Genomic DNA, 17,948 nt, shown 5'->3' on the forward strand with positions numbered 1-17,948 from the left:
ACCTAGGATATTTTGACTTTATTCCTGTAAAATTACACATTTCAGATGTTTTTCTTTTTGATTTTTTTATTTCTTGTCATAAAATTATTTGATATTTCTTGTAGTATTAAGTATTAATGCTCAGATCGTTATTTTTTTCTTGTAATATTTTGACTTTATTACTGTAAACCTCTAGGTGTTGTCTTTCTCCATACGAAAAACGTCATACAATTCGTTTTTTTTCTCATGACTTTGTTGATGTCGAATTTGAATTTTTTCATGAAAGCATGTACTTTGATTTTGGAAGTGATATCTTTTGTATTGTAACATTTAAATCCTCAGTCATTCAAACGATCTCAGTCAAACCTGCTTCGCTACTGGATTATACTGTTGGTCATTATAGTGGTAATATTTATTAGCAGTTTTGTTTCGTGTACCCCTGTTATTGCTTTATTTCACATCATGATTTAAACAAACAAAAGTAAAATAAACAAATACATCACAACCAAGAGCTATTTACCTCCCCAAATCGTGATTGTCATGGTGAGCTTTTGTTTTGAAGTGAGAAACAGGAAGTCGATTTTTGGCGACTACTCAACTCTGTGGACACAAAAAACCCAGCGAAATCAAGGAGAAGGACAGCGCCCAGAATAACTCTGAAGAAGTGTGTGGAGGAGCATCGTGTTGGACATGGGATTGCGGCCAAACTCCCCGGCCTGTAGGACTTCCAAAGAGAGGTATGAGGAAGCCTGTTTTAATCACCAAGGTCACGAAACAAGGCGCCCGTTTAAGATTTCTCTCCATGGGCGACGCCAAGTCGCTTTGCTGGGATGTTGTCCGACTAATACCCGCCAGCTCGTCGTTCTTATTTTTCTCCTTTTTTGGCTTTCTCGCTCCAGGCGTGTTTATGTTTATTTCTCCACGAGCGATTATTAAGGCGTAAAAGGTCGTGTTTTGGCTCTGGTTCGTGGAATGTAAATCTGGCTTCCAAGTTTTTCGCTGCACGGGTCTACTCTCCATCCTCCCCCGAGAACCAAGTGAGGCGGCCCCGGCTGTGATACGACTCTGTTTATCCGACTATTTGGCTCGCTGCCGCCGGGTTAGCTAATCCGCTAATCTCGAAGAGAGGAGGTTGAGTTTTGAATTGCAACGTCGCTACTTATCGTCACTGCTTTCTCCCAGAAATGGACTCAGCAGGCTGGACTACATCAATCGCGCTAGCCTTAGCCTAACAGCGGAAGAAAACAAGTCATTGTTATTGTTTGACTGCCATTTTAAGATGCTGGCCTCACGATTATGGCTTGCAGTTTTCCATTTTACGTGTTTTTAATTGAATTCCTGTTAAACTGTGAGTCTTTACAAGTGCATTACACCACCTAACTAAATTGTCCATCCAAGTAAGTTTATCAAGTGTGTACTCTCACATTTTTATCTAAATGAGTGATTAGCAAAGTAAGATAACATAAGATGAGAAAACCTTTATTAGTCTCGCAATGGAGAAATTCCCAATTCACAGCAGCAAAGTTATGAAAGGAAGAAGTAGAACAACAAAATATAAGAGTTGCTGAAAAGGCAGCCACTCTCGTGGCACCATCTTGAAGTCAAAATAATACAACACAACACACAGGACACAGACAGTTGTGCAATCTTCACCACTTTCCTGCATACACTTTGTTGTCTGAAGCAGTTATAGATGAAAGAGGAGAGGATCAAGGTGTCCTTTCACCAGTGGATCGTGGATCGGAGATGTGTGGTATCGGAATGACTCCTCTTGAACAGTTCAGTCGTATTTAACTTTTAAATTCAACATATTTGCATATCAATCTTGAAGAACTGTTAACTTCTATATATATTATTCAATTTGTGTGATTGATTAGGTATTAATAAGGCGGCCCGTGGTCCAGTGGTTAACGCGTTGACCTCACAATGCAGGGGTTCAATAACGGCTCCAGTCTCCCTGTGTGGAGTTTACATGTTCTCCCTGGGCCTGCGTGGGTTTTCTCCAAGTACCCCGGTTTCCTCCCACATTCCAAATACATGCATGGTAGGCTGATTGAACACTCAAAATTGTCCCTAGGTGTGAGTGTGACCATGGATGGATGGATGTTTGTCTGTGTCTGCCCTGCGATTGCCTGGCATCCGGTTCAGGGTGTCCCCTGCCTACTACCTGAAGATGGCTGGGTTAGGGTCCAGCACCCCCCGTGACCCTTGTGATGATAAGCGGATTGGAAAATGGATGGATGGATGAATCATTATACTGTATAAGTACAAATTTCCTTCAGTTTAGCCGGTGTGAGACTGTAGTTGCTCAACTTGGCATGACAAATCATGCAGATAGGATGCTGAACCCAGTCCCATCACGATCTGAGATGCATGTGAATCCATGTGGTACATATTCATCCGACCACTTTGATTTTTGTTTTTTTGTTTGACATAGCATGTATTAAAACAAATCGCATGACGTACTATCACGACACTCACACTTTGACTACTAAGCGAACTAAATTTCCTGCAGCAGTGATTGGACAAGCAAGGTCATATGATCATCTGCAGCCAGTGATGGCCAAGACGGAGTGTCATAACTAATTGACATGTTGAGTCAGGTGTGTCTTAACCTTCATGGCAGAGGCTCCATCGAACACCCGATTCACCGAACCCGTGGCGTTTGAGCAAACCCAGGTTAAGAACCACTGGTCTAAATGATTGATCAATGGAAGTCATGTCAGGATCAGGACGTAGTAACTGTGGCAGCAATGGCTTCATTTATGGTGCATCTGGGAAATTTTTCAATTTCCGTTTTCATTTGACCAAAATATAGTTCACGGTATAAAAATCTCTATGTTATGGTTTGGAGTTGGGGAAAAAGTTAATGATTCCAAACAAAGCCAAGATACAGGTGTTGAGTGTCCTTTCAGACTTTTTAATATACACCTCCTAAAATACATTTTAGAACATTATCATGAATATGTCGGTCCAAACGAGCCAAAGCATTGTGTGGCTTGTGCGTGACGTTTTCTTGGAAAGAAAACCCCAGTCTTGTGAGTTGCTATCAAACAGTGACCTCTTTGTTTGCACCCCCCTTGCTTGGAGAGGATTAATGCAGCTAATGATCTGTAATGTAGGGAAAGGGATAAATGATCATCAAATTGAGAGGAAAGCCCTCAGTGTTTGATTATTTATGCCGGTATGTACATTTGTGTGTGTGTGTGCGCAATGGTATTTACTCAGAATCTGTTGTTTGCCTAGGAGTGTCAAAAGTGTTGCGGTTTTTTAAAAATGTAGTCTCAAAAGTGTCACATGGTAGCATATGGCGCTTTTTCCGCTTTTTATTTTTAAACCCAATCCCGGACCCTCTCCTGTTAATCCTCCCAGTATGTCACCAAGATTAGTGCTTTATCACTGAGGGACCCTCCTGCCTGCATTATGAATTTTAAAGACAACAGTGTGTTTACAGATTTATCCGACAACAAATGTCTGCGTATGTACAATGGAAGGTGATATTTTTCTTTTTTTAATCGATTGTATGCATTTTTAAATGTTTTTGGTTGTGAGTGGAAGTTAAAAAAAATGCTGAACCACCACCTGTTGCCCGAGAGCCCTTGTTCATGCACAGAATCCTCGTGTTAATGTGGTTTTGGTTCTTGCTTGACAGAGTTAAGTCAAAGACTATAATCTCTTTTGTAACTAGTTTAGTTCAGGCACAACCCTCCTCCTGTAGTAACCCTGATCACGGTATTCTGCACGGTTTTTCTATCATTCCTTAGGGATTCTTCTTTTTTTGTAAATACACTTACCCACATTGCGGGAGTAGTTTTTATATTCTCTGGCTAAGCGTCTGTGTTGAATTTCCTGTACAGAGGCCGCTAGGAGACTTCCTGCTCTCGGCTGCTGCATGTGGATGTGGAGGTGGGAGGGGAGTTGCTTTAAGAGTATGAAAGGAAGACAATGAGAGAAGAGCTGAAACGGACTGCATTGTGGCCACTGTGGTCGCCTCAAACGTTGTGACTCAGCCAATTACATTTTTTTCCAAGAGTTGAAGTGAAAGATGTTTCTTTCTATCACTTTAATATACAGTTATTTTTGAAAAAGCCAATTCCAATGAAGTTGGGATGTTGTGTTCACATAAAGAAAAACAGAATACAGTGATTTCCAAATCATGTTCAACCTATATTCAATTGAATACACTACAAAGACAAGACATTTCCTGTTCAAACCGATAAACTATTTTTTTTTTTTTAGCATATTTTATGGCTTCAACGCGTTCCCAAAATGCTGAGACAGGCTCATGTTTACCACTGTGTTACCACTTTACTCTAAGCATTAGGGAACTGAAGACACTAATAGTTGAAGCTTTGTCGGTGGAATTATTTTCCATTGTTCTTTGATGTACAGCTTCAGCTGTTCAGCAATCCGGGATCTTTTATGCTTCATAACGCGCCACACATTTTCAATGGGAGACAGGTCTGGACTGCAGGCACTTCAGTCTGGATGTCAGAATGTGGTTTGACTTTGTCTTGCTGAAATAAACATTGGTGTCTACGAAAAAGACATTGCTTGGATGGCAGCGTATGTTTCTCCATAACCTGTACGTACCTTTCAGCATTAATGTATGTGAATGTATATGAATATTTTTATTGTGTCATAAGCAGGCATTAATGCAAAATATGTAGCTGTCTTTGTCCACATGCAAGGGCAAACAAAAACAGCTAAATGTACCTTCATTGCTTCATTTTTGATCTGTGACTTATAGTTTCCTTTCCTTAAATTTTGGCTGGCAACACAAAACTAAAAATCGACCAAGCGACAACCTGTAACTGAAAAAAACTTTTCAATTACGGCACTTGGAATTCAAGTTCCCACCGTAATTGCGTGAAATAAGGTTGTTTTTTTGTCCGGATCATCCTAAACTATAGTTTTCCCAACTACATACCTGTCAACTCGCATACGGTTTAGCCATAGTTCATACGGATTTTGTGGTGAATCTTGCGTATATGGCCATATCGCATTAATCATGCAGATTCTGAAAATTTCTGTTTTTTGTTCCCCCCACCTCTAACAGGTACCGGTAGTTCCGTTTGCTTTTGCCCAGAATGGTGCTAGTCTACTTGAATGCTGTCATTTACATTTCCAAAGTAAATATGACTGGATGCTGTAATTTCGAGCTGATGGGTCAGCATTTGGAGTTGGTGAAAAAAGTAACGCAGGAATACAACTCTGAACACAGTAATGCAACTAAGTAGAAAGATGATTAGACATTAACCAGACATTGTATTATGGAGATCTACAATAAATATCATCAATATCAAATTTCATGTTTTTTTTCTGCCGTTATTTTGACATATAAAATGCTTTGGTATGTTATAAGGATTTCCTGCTCTTTATAAGGATTTTTTTGGTACTTTATACAGGTTGGCGCTCCGAAAAGTTGACAGGTATGCAACCTTTTTGGAACCAACCCTTAATTTTGGATAGAATTCTCATGGAAAGTTTCAAACTTAATGGGTTGCCAGAATTTCGCAGGCTCGGACGGGCCTCTCACTTCTACTTTGTGCACCATTACAGGACATGTCCTTTGGTTTGTTAAAGCCCCAGTGCTACAGTCGACCCTGCCAGCATGCTCCAGTAGTCTTAGGACCCTTCAGTCAGCAGGTACCACCCTCCTTCTTCCTCTGGTGTGCTTTCTTTATGATCGTCTTATAGCAAAAATGAACTTTGCCTCTGGGCTGCTCGCTCCCTTAGCGCTGTTTGATCCAAGAGAAACGTGCCTTGTAAGGAAGCAGGATGTTCACAGGCTCCACCAAGCTACCCCCCGCCAAAACCCCCCAGCCCGAGCGGCTGGACGAGGTGTACGCCGCCTTACGCAGAGGCTTACAGTGAGTGCATATTTAGCGTATAGAAACATTGGAACATCACTGAAACCCTTTATTATTGGTTGTTGTTAGGTCATACTTGCAGGTCCACCAGCTTGAGCTGGACACTCTAGGCCAGCAGATCCGAGAAAACAAGAGAAATGGTCGACTGGTGAGAGGCCGCCTATTCAAACAAGTCTCGCTGCTATCGAGTGGTGCCAGGCGGGATGCAATTTAGGCTCTTTGTGATGCTAAATGTTTTATTTTCTTCCACAGGGCTCTTTGTATGAACAGGATAAGGTTGGTTTCTTTCACATCTGTTGTGTACATTCACTGGTCTCAACTTTTAAGTACACTTACACAATCTAAGAAGATCCAATATCAGATCTGTACCAGAAAATATGTCCAAAAGAAAATAACGCTCGCTTTTGAGTGAAACTCTCGCAGCGGTACAAAGGTGACAATATTCTTTTTGTGGTTTACAGTAGTATGGCACTACACACCTTAATGCTGAGAGCTGCTTCTGATGTTAAACCTCATGTTTCAAAATACAGTTTATCCCAGCCCTGCCACAAATAGAGAAAATCTGCAACTAACTAACACCAACACAAAAAGGTTTGTAGAAACCACAAAATGGCAACAAAGCACTTTTTCTATTCTGTAATCTATGGTCTGACTAAATGAAATTCTTCCTCACAATCTAAGGAAAATGCTTCCCAGAAAATGTCACCAAAGCACTACTTTTATGTTAGACATGGCATTGTCCTCAGCATAAAAACAGCAAAAAGGTGACTTTAAGCAGTTAATTTATCGCACAAATAAATTTCCTGATTGGTGCCAATTGGGCACCTTGATGAAAGGCTGTGCCTGAAAAAAGGAGGTGTAGTTTTGGATTCAGCTCTCATCTTGGATCACATTAGATTCAGGATGCAATATGTTATGTATTTATTACCTGATCTTGCTTTCCTTTTTTTTATTTTTGTTTGTTTTTTTAGCAAGTGAAAGCCATAGAGAGATTCATGCGGCGTTTGGAATTCCATCTCAGCAAGGTGTTTTTGAATGATTCAACTCCTAACTATATCTTATACAGGTTATGGTTATTTCCATTCAGTGTGTGTGAAACCGTGTTGTCTTGTAGGTGGAAGAGCTATACGATGCTTACTGCATACAGCGGCGGGTCCGAGATGGAGCAAGTAAAATGGTGGCAGCTTTTAACTCTGCCACTGGGAGCAAAGAGGCCAGGGAGAGCTTGAGTGAGGCCAGCAGGGGCTTTAGGGAATGCACGGAGGTGAGTTACAAACCCTAAATCAGTGTATTTGGTTCAATTTTTGGGGAAATATATTTACTTGATGTTAACAGTCATGTTGGTTTGCATGCAGCACATGTGCTCACTTGAGAACGAACTGGAAAGCCACATGGGAGAATTTCATGTCAAGATGAAGGGTGAGTGACTCATTTTGTAAATTCATCACTTTCACTTCCTTCTCTTCACAGCAATATGTTTTCGTTCATGTTGTAGGTCTTGCTGGTTTTGCACGGCTGTGTGCGGGTGACCAATATGAGGTAAATAGAACAAAGTGTATGTCGAAAGTGGTTGTGATTGCACGATTGTTTGTCTCGTGTGTTGTTTTGTATTATTATTATTTTTTTTTTTTTTGTTAACTTTTCTTTTGATAGCGATCCGGACACACGCAGCGGCTCCTCTTGTTTTATGTGAGAGGGAAGAAATTTCATCTGTGCTCTATGTTACATGTTACAATATTCCCTCATTTGCCAGGTGCTCATGCGCTACGGGCGTCAACGCTGGAGGCTACGAGGCCGCGTGGAAGTCAGCAGCAAACAGATGTGGGACAGCGAAGACTACATTTTCCTGCCCCTCGTCGCTGAACTTTTGTCAATCAAGGTAAGTGCTTAATGGGACGTGTTTTAATATTTACATCCACCAGGGAATTTCTGTTTTCCTTGGTGCAATGTTCTCCATTCAGTTGGTTTTGTTCTTCACATGGGATTTTGGTCACCAACCTTACATTAGTGACATCATAAACATGATCACTTTTCAGTCGGATGTTAAGATGTTCAAAGGCTCTAACCCGTCCCTCCAAAAATTGGGGGAAATCTTATGGTTCTTAAGCGTTGTGAAATATTAGGAAAAAATTGATATACAGTATGATCTGTTTCACTCGGTATCGTTGCATGCATGCGCGCGCACACACACACACACACACACACACACACACAAACACACAAATCCCATCTGTGATTGCATCACACATTTAGTTTGGGATTTTAAGGACATAGCGTATTTGATTTGACAATTTTAACACACTCACACAGAAAATAACAGAAAAACACTGGTCATGTATCGCTGGCATTGGGTCAAAACCCCCGATGTCCAAATTTGTTCAGTGTCAGATTTGTTTTCAAAAATTGATACTGTTGCTCAGTCCCCACATTGGTATGTCATCTTTTCAAATCGTTGACCAAACGAAAGTGATGGTATCTTTTGAAGATAAGGTTTCCGCCTGACGCCAGCGATACGAAGGCTCCGTCACATCAAGAACAAGGAATTTCTCACGGGGCACTGCTATGATTGATGAATCTGGTGGAACACTCCAGTGATTGGGCCATTTCACATAAAAGTTGCGGTAACTGGAGGAAATCGCAAGCTTGTGCAAACAGTTATTCACTGTGGTTGGTTCAATTTGCATGAATTGTTGCAAGTACGACATCTTCAGCTGTCAGCTCTTATTGGGGCAGTTTGTAATGGTTGGCTTTTATTTTGGACCTCCTTGTATTTTATGTTATTTTGAATCGAGTTTATTCCATAACCAGCTCAAAGAGGAAAACACAAAATGAAACAGCCTCCAATGGCTGACTTTATTTTCAGGTGACAGAGCTGAAGAGTCTGGCCAATCACGTGGTGGTGGGTAGCGTGTCCTGCGAAATGCTCGACCTGTTCTGCCCACTCCCCCAGACGCTTGCTGTGGATATTAACGATCTGGGAACAGTTAAACTGAACTTGGAAGTCACATGGAGGTAATTAAACTTGCTATATGCAGGAACCCTTTAGTCACTCAACGTAACTCTATATAAAGTCGTCATATTTCTTCCAGTCCTTTTGATAAGGATGACCAGACATCGTCCTGCAGTACCGTTTCCAAACGTCTGTTGTCCAATCAGAGCCCTCCAGACACGCCCTCCATGCGGGAACAAGTGTTTTATGTGAGTCAACACGAACTTTCCCATGTCATCATTTTCCATTTAAACCTGTTTCTTCGCCGGCCACTTCATCTGGTGCACCTTATATGATCTATTCAGTGCAGCTTCAAATTTGACTGTTGCTGTTGGTCTATCATTCTAGTTAATGTGGTAGCTAGCTGCTAGCAGTGTTTAGCCACGCTGCTTTGAACAGAGAGGTACCTAACACACTGTTGCCCCACTATATTGTGCTTGACTTTGCGCTGTCCCGTTACATCATGGATCTTTTTGGTTGTCGATCTTACTTGTCCATCACGGAACTTCCTACTACAAGGTGGAAATCTGTCATGAGAGTCACAGTTGCTGATACGTCTCACTGTGTATAAAAGTGAAAACACATTAAAATGTGGAACACTTGCACGGAGCTGACACACAAGGACTCAAACCCAGACTCGTTTGCCAATGTTGCGCCACATCACGAGGGCCCACCTCTTAAAGGCAAACACATAACACTGAGATACTACAGTATGTACAGTACAGTATTTACTTTGCAATATATGCTTGCCATTATTTTTCTTTGTGTTGAACTACGTTTACAATATACATAAAGTGCATTTTAAGGCATTTAAATTACTTTTTAGTGTGGGTAAAATGATGCTATCCCTAATCATTTAAAATAAGGACAAACTTTTCAGTATGATTCAGTGTGGTTTAACGGTACTGTAAACTACAACCAAATTCATCAATATGTTGCATAATTCATAAATGTTAAAAGCATCACTCAACTAAACATTGTTAGAGTGTTTTCCCAGCTATATTGCGGGTCATCGTGGGCGCCTACACTATACTGTTCGTGTGTGTGGGTGTGTGTGGGGGTGTGTGTGTGTGTGTGTGTGTTTAAAGGGTTTTTACAGTATACTTCCCTTCAGTAATAATGCACTTTCCACCGACTGATTGAATGCCGTAAAACAAATCACAGATCACATTCACGCGGAAGGTGCTCTGGGCCTAAGCTCTCACACACCGACCCCATCTAGACCCCCCACCCCGCCCCGCCTCTGAAAGGCACAAGTATGTACACAAATACTACATTACGTACAGTATTTTCGATACATTTGATGCTTGCAGTTTGTTTTAATGTTCAAAACAAAAAACAGCTGTGTTTTTTATTTGTTTAACCCTCGTAGTTCACCGCTTGCGATAAATGTAAAATTATGTCTTTGAATCAAAGGCAAAGGCATTCGGAAAAACACGAGAGAGCTGAAACGTATGGGGGGGTTCTAAAATGGCCTAAATTTCATGACGTCACCGACTGATAATTCTCAGGCATTGCAGCAATAATAAAAAAGGTTTTTATTCCATAATCTTCACAATTTACATATTTTGCACCATAGAGATCCATTATAATTCATATTTTTTAATGCATCGTAAACCTAATGTGTAAACATGCATTTCACGCGATTTTTACGTCAATCGCTTTGTTTTCACTTGGACAGACGTATGCATGCCACGTTGTTGGGTTGAGGTCATTCCAATAGTGCAACTTTTAGGTGGCGCCAGAGGATCGCAAATGAGTTTGCCTTTTTGCAGGAGGCTTCAAACCAATGCATTTTACATGAACACGTCCGGTCGGGATTGTTAGTAGGGCTTGGTTGGGACCTCCAGACACATTTTTTTTTCATTTTGCAAAAAATAAAGAATAAAAAAATCCCAAAGAACTAATAAAAACTATATATGTATGGATAGCACAGATGCCTCTGAACATTTTGAGTTTTTGAAAAAAAAAAAGAATGTTTGTATAACAGAAAATCCATCATTACAAAAATTGTAAAATGCGTAACTTAGGGTTTTTTTCATTTGAAGGACCCAAGGGTTAAATGAGTTAGTAAATAGGGCGGCCCTGTAGTCCAGTGGTTAGCATGTCGACTTCACAGTGCAGAGGTACCGGGTTCAATTCCAGCTCCGGCCTCCCTGTGTGGAGTTTGCATGTTCTCCTGGGCCTGCGTGGGTTTTCTCCGGGTACATTCCAAGAACATGCATGGCAGGCTGATTGATCATTTTATATATATATATATATATATATATTTTATCATGGATTTTCACCTATTGTGTGTGGGTATGGTATATATCCCCCAGGGGTTGTATTTTAAAAAATTATGCTTACACCTGTGAGCATCCAGGTGTACCTAATAAAGTGGCCAGCAAGGATTTCCATCGATCTGTTTTTCCTCAATCATGGCTTGCTATTACTTTCATTTCACTGGCTTGTTCTGTTTCAGCTGCTCCCCACCTGCTTTTTGTGTAGCAGTAGCACTGATGTGTGTGAGAATAATCGCACAGGACTGTGTGTCAGGTCATGTGGTTGTGGAAGTGGCGTGCCAAACGCAAGTAGCCCTGCGGCCAGTGATGGCGCTCGCGGGAGGTGTGACAGCGGAAGTGTGTATGAGCGGAGCTGCGGCCCCTGTAGCTGTTTAATAGTGGTTGAGTAGCCGTCCAATATGTTCCTCCTCTTCCTCACCTCGCTGAAGAGCATACCTCCCGGGGGCGCCGTGCGAAGACGCCGGCCAACAGAGGCGGTCAACGAGGGCATGATGGACAGGACGGCTTCCTTAAAGCGCCCATTGAGCCGTGCAAGAGCCCCATCCAGAGATGTACCGTTGGTGTGTGGAATGTAGTTTTAGTGTTGGTGGACTTTTGTGGTTCAATAGTGATAGCAAGTGACTGATCTGTTGGATATGAATTATTCCCTTATTTCCTATATAAGGAGGGGTGTCCTCGGTTTAAAATAGCACTGATGATACTGTGTGATATTTCGAGGTTTCAAACGGTGTTCAATGAGCTATTGTGTACCTGTTCCACGATAGAAAAAAGTCTGCTCAATTGGCATCATTCAGTGTATCCCCCCCATTTCCAGACCCACTCACGATAGGTGAAAATACACAATACTGTATTGAGACACCTTATGAAACATGTTTTGCATAGTTCCCACACACTTTAAATAAATGAGGCAAATTATTATAACACACCTTTCAAAGTATTCCTTAGCGCCTGCTCTCACTCGCTCGCTATCAATAAATGGGAAATCTTCTTATTACACACTCCATGCTTGCTTCAAGCTGTTTTTTGTTACAGTTGAAGTTGACTGTAAAGTGACACATAAAACAAAAGGGAATTGAACATTGTGTTTTTAAGCTCATGTTCAAACAAATGTATGATTTAATCTTTGGGAATTCCACTAGCTTAATGCTAACATGTCATGTGGAATTCCATAGATATGCTAAAGCACTCCATAAAGTGTGGATTTGTTTTATATATAAGGCCTAGAAATATCTTTGACACAAATATCAATCCTGTAATTGTGATTAAAGTACTGCTAGACTATGGTATGCATCAACTTAAAAATCGAGGTTCCATCATTGCTGAACGAACTGAACATAAACAAGGGCCCATTGTAGACACAGGACAGACAGGCAGGCAGACAGACAGAGAAAAAAAAATCACAACAAAATAAGCGCCTTTAAAGTAGTGATATGGGAGAAAAAAACAAAACAGCCTTTTATATTTAGGCACCTTTCAGATCAGCAACCCAAAGTGCCTCACAAAATAGGATTGAAGATTACAGCAACAGCTAAAATAACAGATACTGTAAATAACCAGGAGTAATTTACGGTTAAATTTGTGTTTCTCAAAAAACATCAATGTGTATTTCCTTTGTTTAAAAACCGCGGTGCAAAATGCTCCTTTCCACCTGTTTTCTTTTTCCCGCTGGCTCTAAAATGTGCCCATTGTTCTTGATTTCAGCGTGCTCCCTGAATAAATCTGTTTAACCTGACCTGAATCGCAGCGGCCTTATGGGTTATGGGTTTGAAAGCCTTCATTTGTTCCACATCCCGCATGGAACACATCCATTGGACATTACTTACACACCACATTTGTGAGCTGTGGTCATGACCGTCATGTGCAACCTTGAGACCTGACTGCAGGGAGCTTTGACAACCACTGTTGAAGTTGTTGTTGTCATAGTTTGTCCTTCTTGTAAAGCAGTTTGATCAGGTCTATGGCATCACCAGCAAACGGGAGTTGTAGCGAATACTCTGCCATTTACTACATAGAAATGTCATAATGAAACAGAAAAAAACCACCTTGCCACCTAAGCTGCAATATCATTGCTAGATGAGTTAGCATGTTGGTTGGTCATTATGTGTTAGCATTAGCTTTATAGTCACATGACTTTAAGAAAAAATGGGTCCTACTGGGATCATTTTTCCTTGATCAAGATCTCTATTCTACCGAGTGCCATCTGTTGCTGATTTTTTTTATACAACTCTTGTATTCAGATTCATACTTAAACATGAAAATATTGGTCATCACCAAAAGAACACCATTCCTGCACTCAAGCAAGGTGGCATCATCATGCTTTGAGGCTGTTTTTCATTCAGCTGGGCCTGGCATAAGGTGGAAGGAATTATAAACAGTTTGAAAAAGCAGTCAGTGCTTTCAGGTTTCTACTAGACAGCAAAAAAAAAGAAATGAAACCCAAAAAGTCAGCTGTTACGCTGTAATTCTACTACAGTGCAAATTTGATTTGGATTTGATTAATTGTTCAGCTCTAATTCTGAACACAGACACATCCCAGTTGTAAGAGGGGTGTGCATATTTGTGCAATGACATTATACAACCTGTTTATTTTAATCATCTCATTATCTTATTTCCTCAAGTCACTGCTGAAGCGACAAGGAGAGCTCGACAACGGTACCGTCTGGTCCAACTCCTCCGAGTCCTCCGACGACTCGTCCAGTCCAGCCCTGGCCCACCACGCTCAGAGGCTGTCTGCCTCCAACGTACTGCATACCAGCGCCCCTGCACCGCACAAGTCCAGCGCTTCAACGCCATCATTGTCGTCCAATCAGGAAGAGGACGAGGGCGAAACGGGCGAGGTTTTCTCCCCGAGAGATTCGGTGCACAACGGCCACCTGCAGACGTCCTCCTCTCGTGGCCGAGTCGGCGAGACCGGCCCGGAATGTACTGTGATAGACAGGCTGTCTGCCCAATCGTCCGAGCTTCTGGAAACCTCAGCGGAGCTGAGCTGCTCGTGCTCTGACGTTTCCTCCACGGCTGCCGAGTCGTTAGAGAGGACGGATGAATGTCCGGGCAAAGATCCACCTGAGAACTCGACAATCCTGACCGGAGCAGGGACCGCTGAAGGTGAAGGACCAAGCCAGACAGATCAGGATTTAAAACATTCTGATGGAGCTCCAGATGTAAGTTGCCGCTTGTGTTTATTCACTGTTTCTGCAGTCCAGCCTTTAACCCATTTTTCCATCCATACAAAATGAAATATTTCCGTTGGACATTTTACACTTCTCAGAAGTGTTAGACTAAATAAAACATTTGACTCCCCAAGTACCGCCATCATGACAACAATAAAATCCACAAGGCCCAACCACTCATCAAACATCAGGTATATTTTACATTATTCTAAGCCACTGTCACAATATGACAATTAAATCATGCACTTAAATATAGGCAAATAATTTTAATTACTTAAATAATGGCTCAGTTCAAATGTATTTTAGTTTAATGATTGTTTTTGGTGGTACCAACAATTTTCTCCTCGTGTGCATGCTTGAGCCTCAGTCTTTGCCTATTTCGGGTGATTATCTTCAAACATTCATCCATCCATTATGCGAACCGCTTATCTCCACGTTTATTGTATTTAGAACAAAATCTTTGGAATTACCCAGAAAATGATCATTTGCTACTGATTGGTCAAACGGGTAGTTGAAGTGTTGATGTGTCTGGTTTCTTCCCAGGTCCCGTTTCCCACTTTTTCGAGTTTCACTCAGGAAGTGGAGACTGCTCTTGAGAGTTTTGACTTCCTCAACTGCTCTGACCTAGAGGAGGAGGAGGAGGAAGAGGAAGAGGAAGAGGAAGAGGAAGAGGGGGAGGAGGAACAGGCTGAGCATCAAGAAGAGGTTGTCCAGAAAGAGATGGACGAGCTGCATGAAGACAATGAGCAGCCAACGGAAGAGGAGTATCAAGAGGAAGATGAGCAACAAAAGGAGGAAGAGCCTCAAGAGGAGCACAAAGAGGCAGAGCAAGAAGGCGAGGAACAGCCTGGCGAAGATCAAAACAAGAGTGAACAAGATAACATAGAGGAGGAGAAGACAGAGGAGGAGGAGGAAGAGAGCAAAGAAATCTTGGACTCCGGAGCAAGGTTTGTGTTTCCCTTTGAGTACCGTCAAGACAAGAGTGACCTAGCCCCTCTGCCAATTGGAGAGTAACTAACAAACAAAAGGTTTGTAATTGCCAGAAGATGGCGCAAGAGCATTTTTCTTTTTTCCTGTAAAAAACGGGGGATACGGCCTGACTAAATGAAGCGCCTCCCTTCACTTCAATATAGTTCCTTGGACACAAAATCCCGCATGGCAGTGCCAAATAATAGATAGATTTTTCAGAAAATGACAGAGAATTGGTTGGGGGGAAAAAAGTCAATTATATAAAAATGCATTTTTAGAATGATACTAAATAATTATTTTAGTATGAAAGTAAACCATTTTACAAATGCATAAAACTTTATCCCCTTAATTTGTTTTCACAATGAAATGATTTTATATAATTAAAATGAGACCCAAATATTCTACAAATAAAATCATGGAAGGGGTTGAGGGTGGCGCTGTGTTCGACTGATTTTGGCTCCCGCCTTCCTGTGTGGAGTTTGCGCGTTTTCCCCGTGCCTGCGGGGGTTTTCTCCGGGTACTCCGGTTTCCTCCCACATTCCAAAAACATGCATGGCAGGTCAATGGAACACTCTAAATTGTCCCTAGGCGCGAGTGTGACCAAGAATGGTTGTTCGTCTCCGTGTGCCCTGCGATTGGTTGGCAACGGGTTCTGGGTGTACGCCACCGACTGCCTGAAGACAGCTGGGAAAGGCTCCAGCACCCCCCGCGACTCTTGTGAGGATAAGCGGATCGGAAAATGGATAAATGGATGGAATAAAATAGTGAATTATGTTTTCACTCATTATTTAATTCACAATTTAATTAATTATAAAGAATAGAATTTAAAAAATGATCGTAAATTATTATGACTGTGCCCCCGAAAAGGAAAAAAAAAACCTGGTTGGTAGTCATTTAAACACAGCATTGAAATTCGAAAGTCAAACCTTTTCCTGTGATTTTCCTTATTTTGCACCGACAGTGATGAAGAGGCGGGAGACGTGTTGGAGTTCCTCATGGAGGCTCCGGAAGGATTTCGGAACTCTGACGAAGACCGCGTCTCCGAATCGCAGGTGCGCTGCAAGGCTGACCGTCCGAGTTCGCTTTCTCGTCGTCAACATGCTCAAGTATTCCAAAAAAAAAAGTGAACCCAAAATGTTTCCATCAGGAGTCGAGTGCAGAAGAGGAGCAGGATTTGAGTCAGGTGCGGCTTCCGGGGGAAGAGGAGGGGCACTGTGAGGAAAAGGGAGAAGAGCCACATGGTGAGTGGGAGGCAGTCCTAAACTTCAGTTCTATTTGTTCCATGAAATTTTATTAATTTATTACAACTGTCCATTCTCCATCAATCAATGAGACTGAGCGGTCTGTCGGTATTTGACCCGGTTAGTTATGATTACACTGTTGGACGAAAACCCGCTTCTGTTAGTGCTTAGTCTGTCTTTTTTTTTTTTGGTTGGTCCCCCCCTTCATTCGTCAATTGTCAACAAATTTGCGTCCGTCAGTGGCATACTGATAGAGCTTCCGTCAGTCCTAACAGAATGCCCACCTCTGCTCATGCCTGCGAATATCGAATCCAATCCACTTGTATTTGTTAAGTGCTGTAGAAATCAATATATACGCAACATCATGGACAAAAAAGGTTCACATGGCACAATTGTGTGATTTTGTACAGTAGTCGAAACCAAAATAGCTCAACTTATGGTTTTCTTTGACTTGAATCTTCCAGAGCAGGACACGTCACACGATGTTCAAGAGGAGGCGGAGCGTCCCCCAACTCCCAGCCACTTGGCCACCACTGTGTTCTAATTGGCCGGCCGACAGCGCGACCATTTACAGTCTTGTCTAAACGTGCTCATTGCCAAGTCGACAAGCAAGCTCTTCCATTACTGCGGAGTTTGTGCACAAGTTCGCCTTGTTCTGACCAAGAACCACAAACACATTTCTTCATTTTCCAAAGTCCTCAGTCTTTCAAAGGCATTGTGTGGCCTATGTTCATACCACTTTGTTTCAAAATAATCCACGAAGAGCGGGTTCAATTTATTTAAGTGATGAAACAATACGAATATGATGCTTTTTGCTTACCATCAATGACGGGGGGCCAGTTCAGGGTTTGCAGTACTGATGGGACTGGGCACTTTTTGCAGTGTTTTCCAGCAAGTGAAGCTCTTTTTGTTCATTTATTTCCACAGCGCGCTAATGTATATGAGTCGTTTGATGTTGTCTTTTAAGCTACAACAGGACTTGAATTGCCTTATGACTTAAGCGATTTAGGGATACATATGTACATTTGGCAGGATTGTTTTAAAATGATGCAATATGCGGTGTAAAATTATATTTAAACCTGCATGAGTGTACCTGCCTCACACTGCCAGCATGTCTGTTGTTACGAGGCGTAACTGATTCATTTCGGCATGTACAAATTCCAGCCTCAGCGGAGCGCTACCATGTCTCTGCATTTCTTTTTCTTTGTCGTCATATAAAAAGCCTCTTCATTCAGAAAGTGCCTCAAGTGACAGATGTTATGGTTGTAAAAAAAAGGGGGGGGTTGAACAGGCAAATGTTTCAGTGTTTATTTTGGAATTACTTTTAAGAGTGTTCACTTTAAGAGATATTTACTGTTTCATATAAAGAATTGTACCTGTCCTGAAATGTTTTATGTTCAGAAATGTTCAAACTTTATAAATTTTTCTTTAAAACAAACATC

General features: G+C 41.6%; 1 protein-coding gene across 1 annotated transcript; it reads left to right on the forward strand.

Moving 5' to 3' along the window:
• Positions 1-547: 547 nt before the first annotated feature.
• ripor1 (RHO family interacting cell polarization regulator 1) lies at positions 548-17,944 on the forward strand. The gene is made up of 17 exons (XM_052064430.1): positions 548-716; positions 5,542-5,628; positions 5,719-5,852; positions 5,922-6,000; positions 6,105-6,128; positions 6,824-6,877; positions 6,967-7,116; positions 7,208-7,271; positions 7,348-7,391; positions 7,606-7,731; positions 8,716-8,864; positions 8,942-9,050; positions 13,745-14,287; positions 14,840-15,243; positions 16,227-16,317; positions 16,413-16,506; positions 16,971-17,944. The coding sequence occupies exons 3-17, from the start codon at positions 5,761-5,763 to the stop codon at positions 17,048-17,050; spliced, it is 2,103 nt and encodes a 700-aa protein (XP_051920390.1). The 5' UTR covers positions 548-716; positions 5,542-5,628; positions 5,719-5,760; the 3' UTR covers positions 17,051-17,944.
• The last annotated feature ends 4 nt before the right edge of the window (positions 17,945-17,948 follow it).

Source organism: Hippocampus zosterae, chromosome 4, assembly GCF_025434085.1.
Source record: "Hippocampus zosterae strain Florida chromosome 4, ASM2543408v3, whole genome shotgun sequence".
Classification (NCBI taxonomy): Eukaryota; Metazoa; Chordata; class Actinopteri; order Syngnathiformes; family Syngnathidae; genus Hippocampus; species Hippocampus zosterae.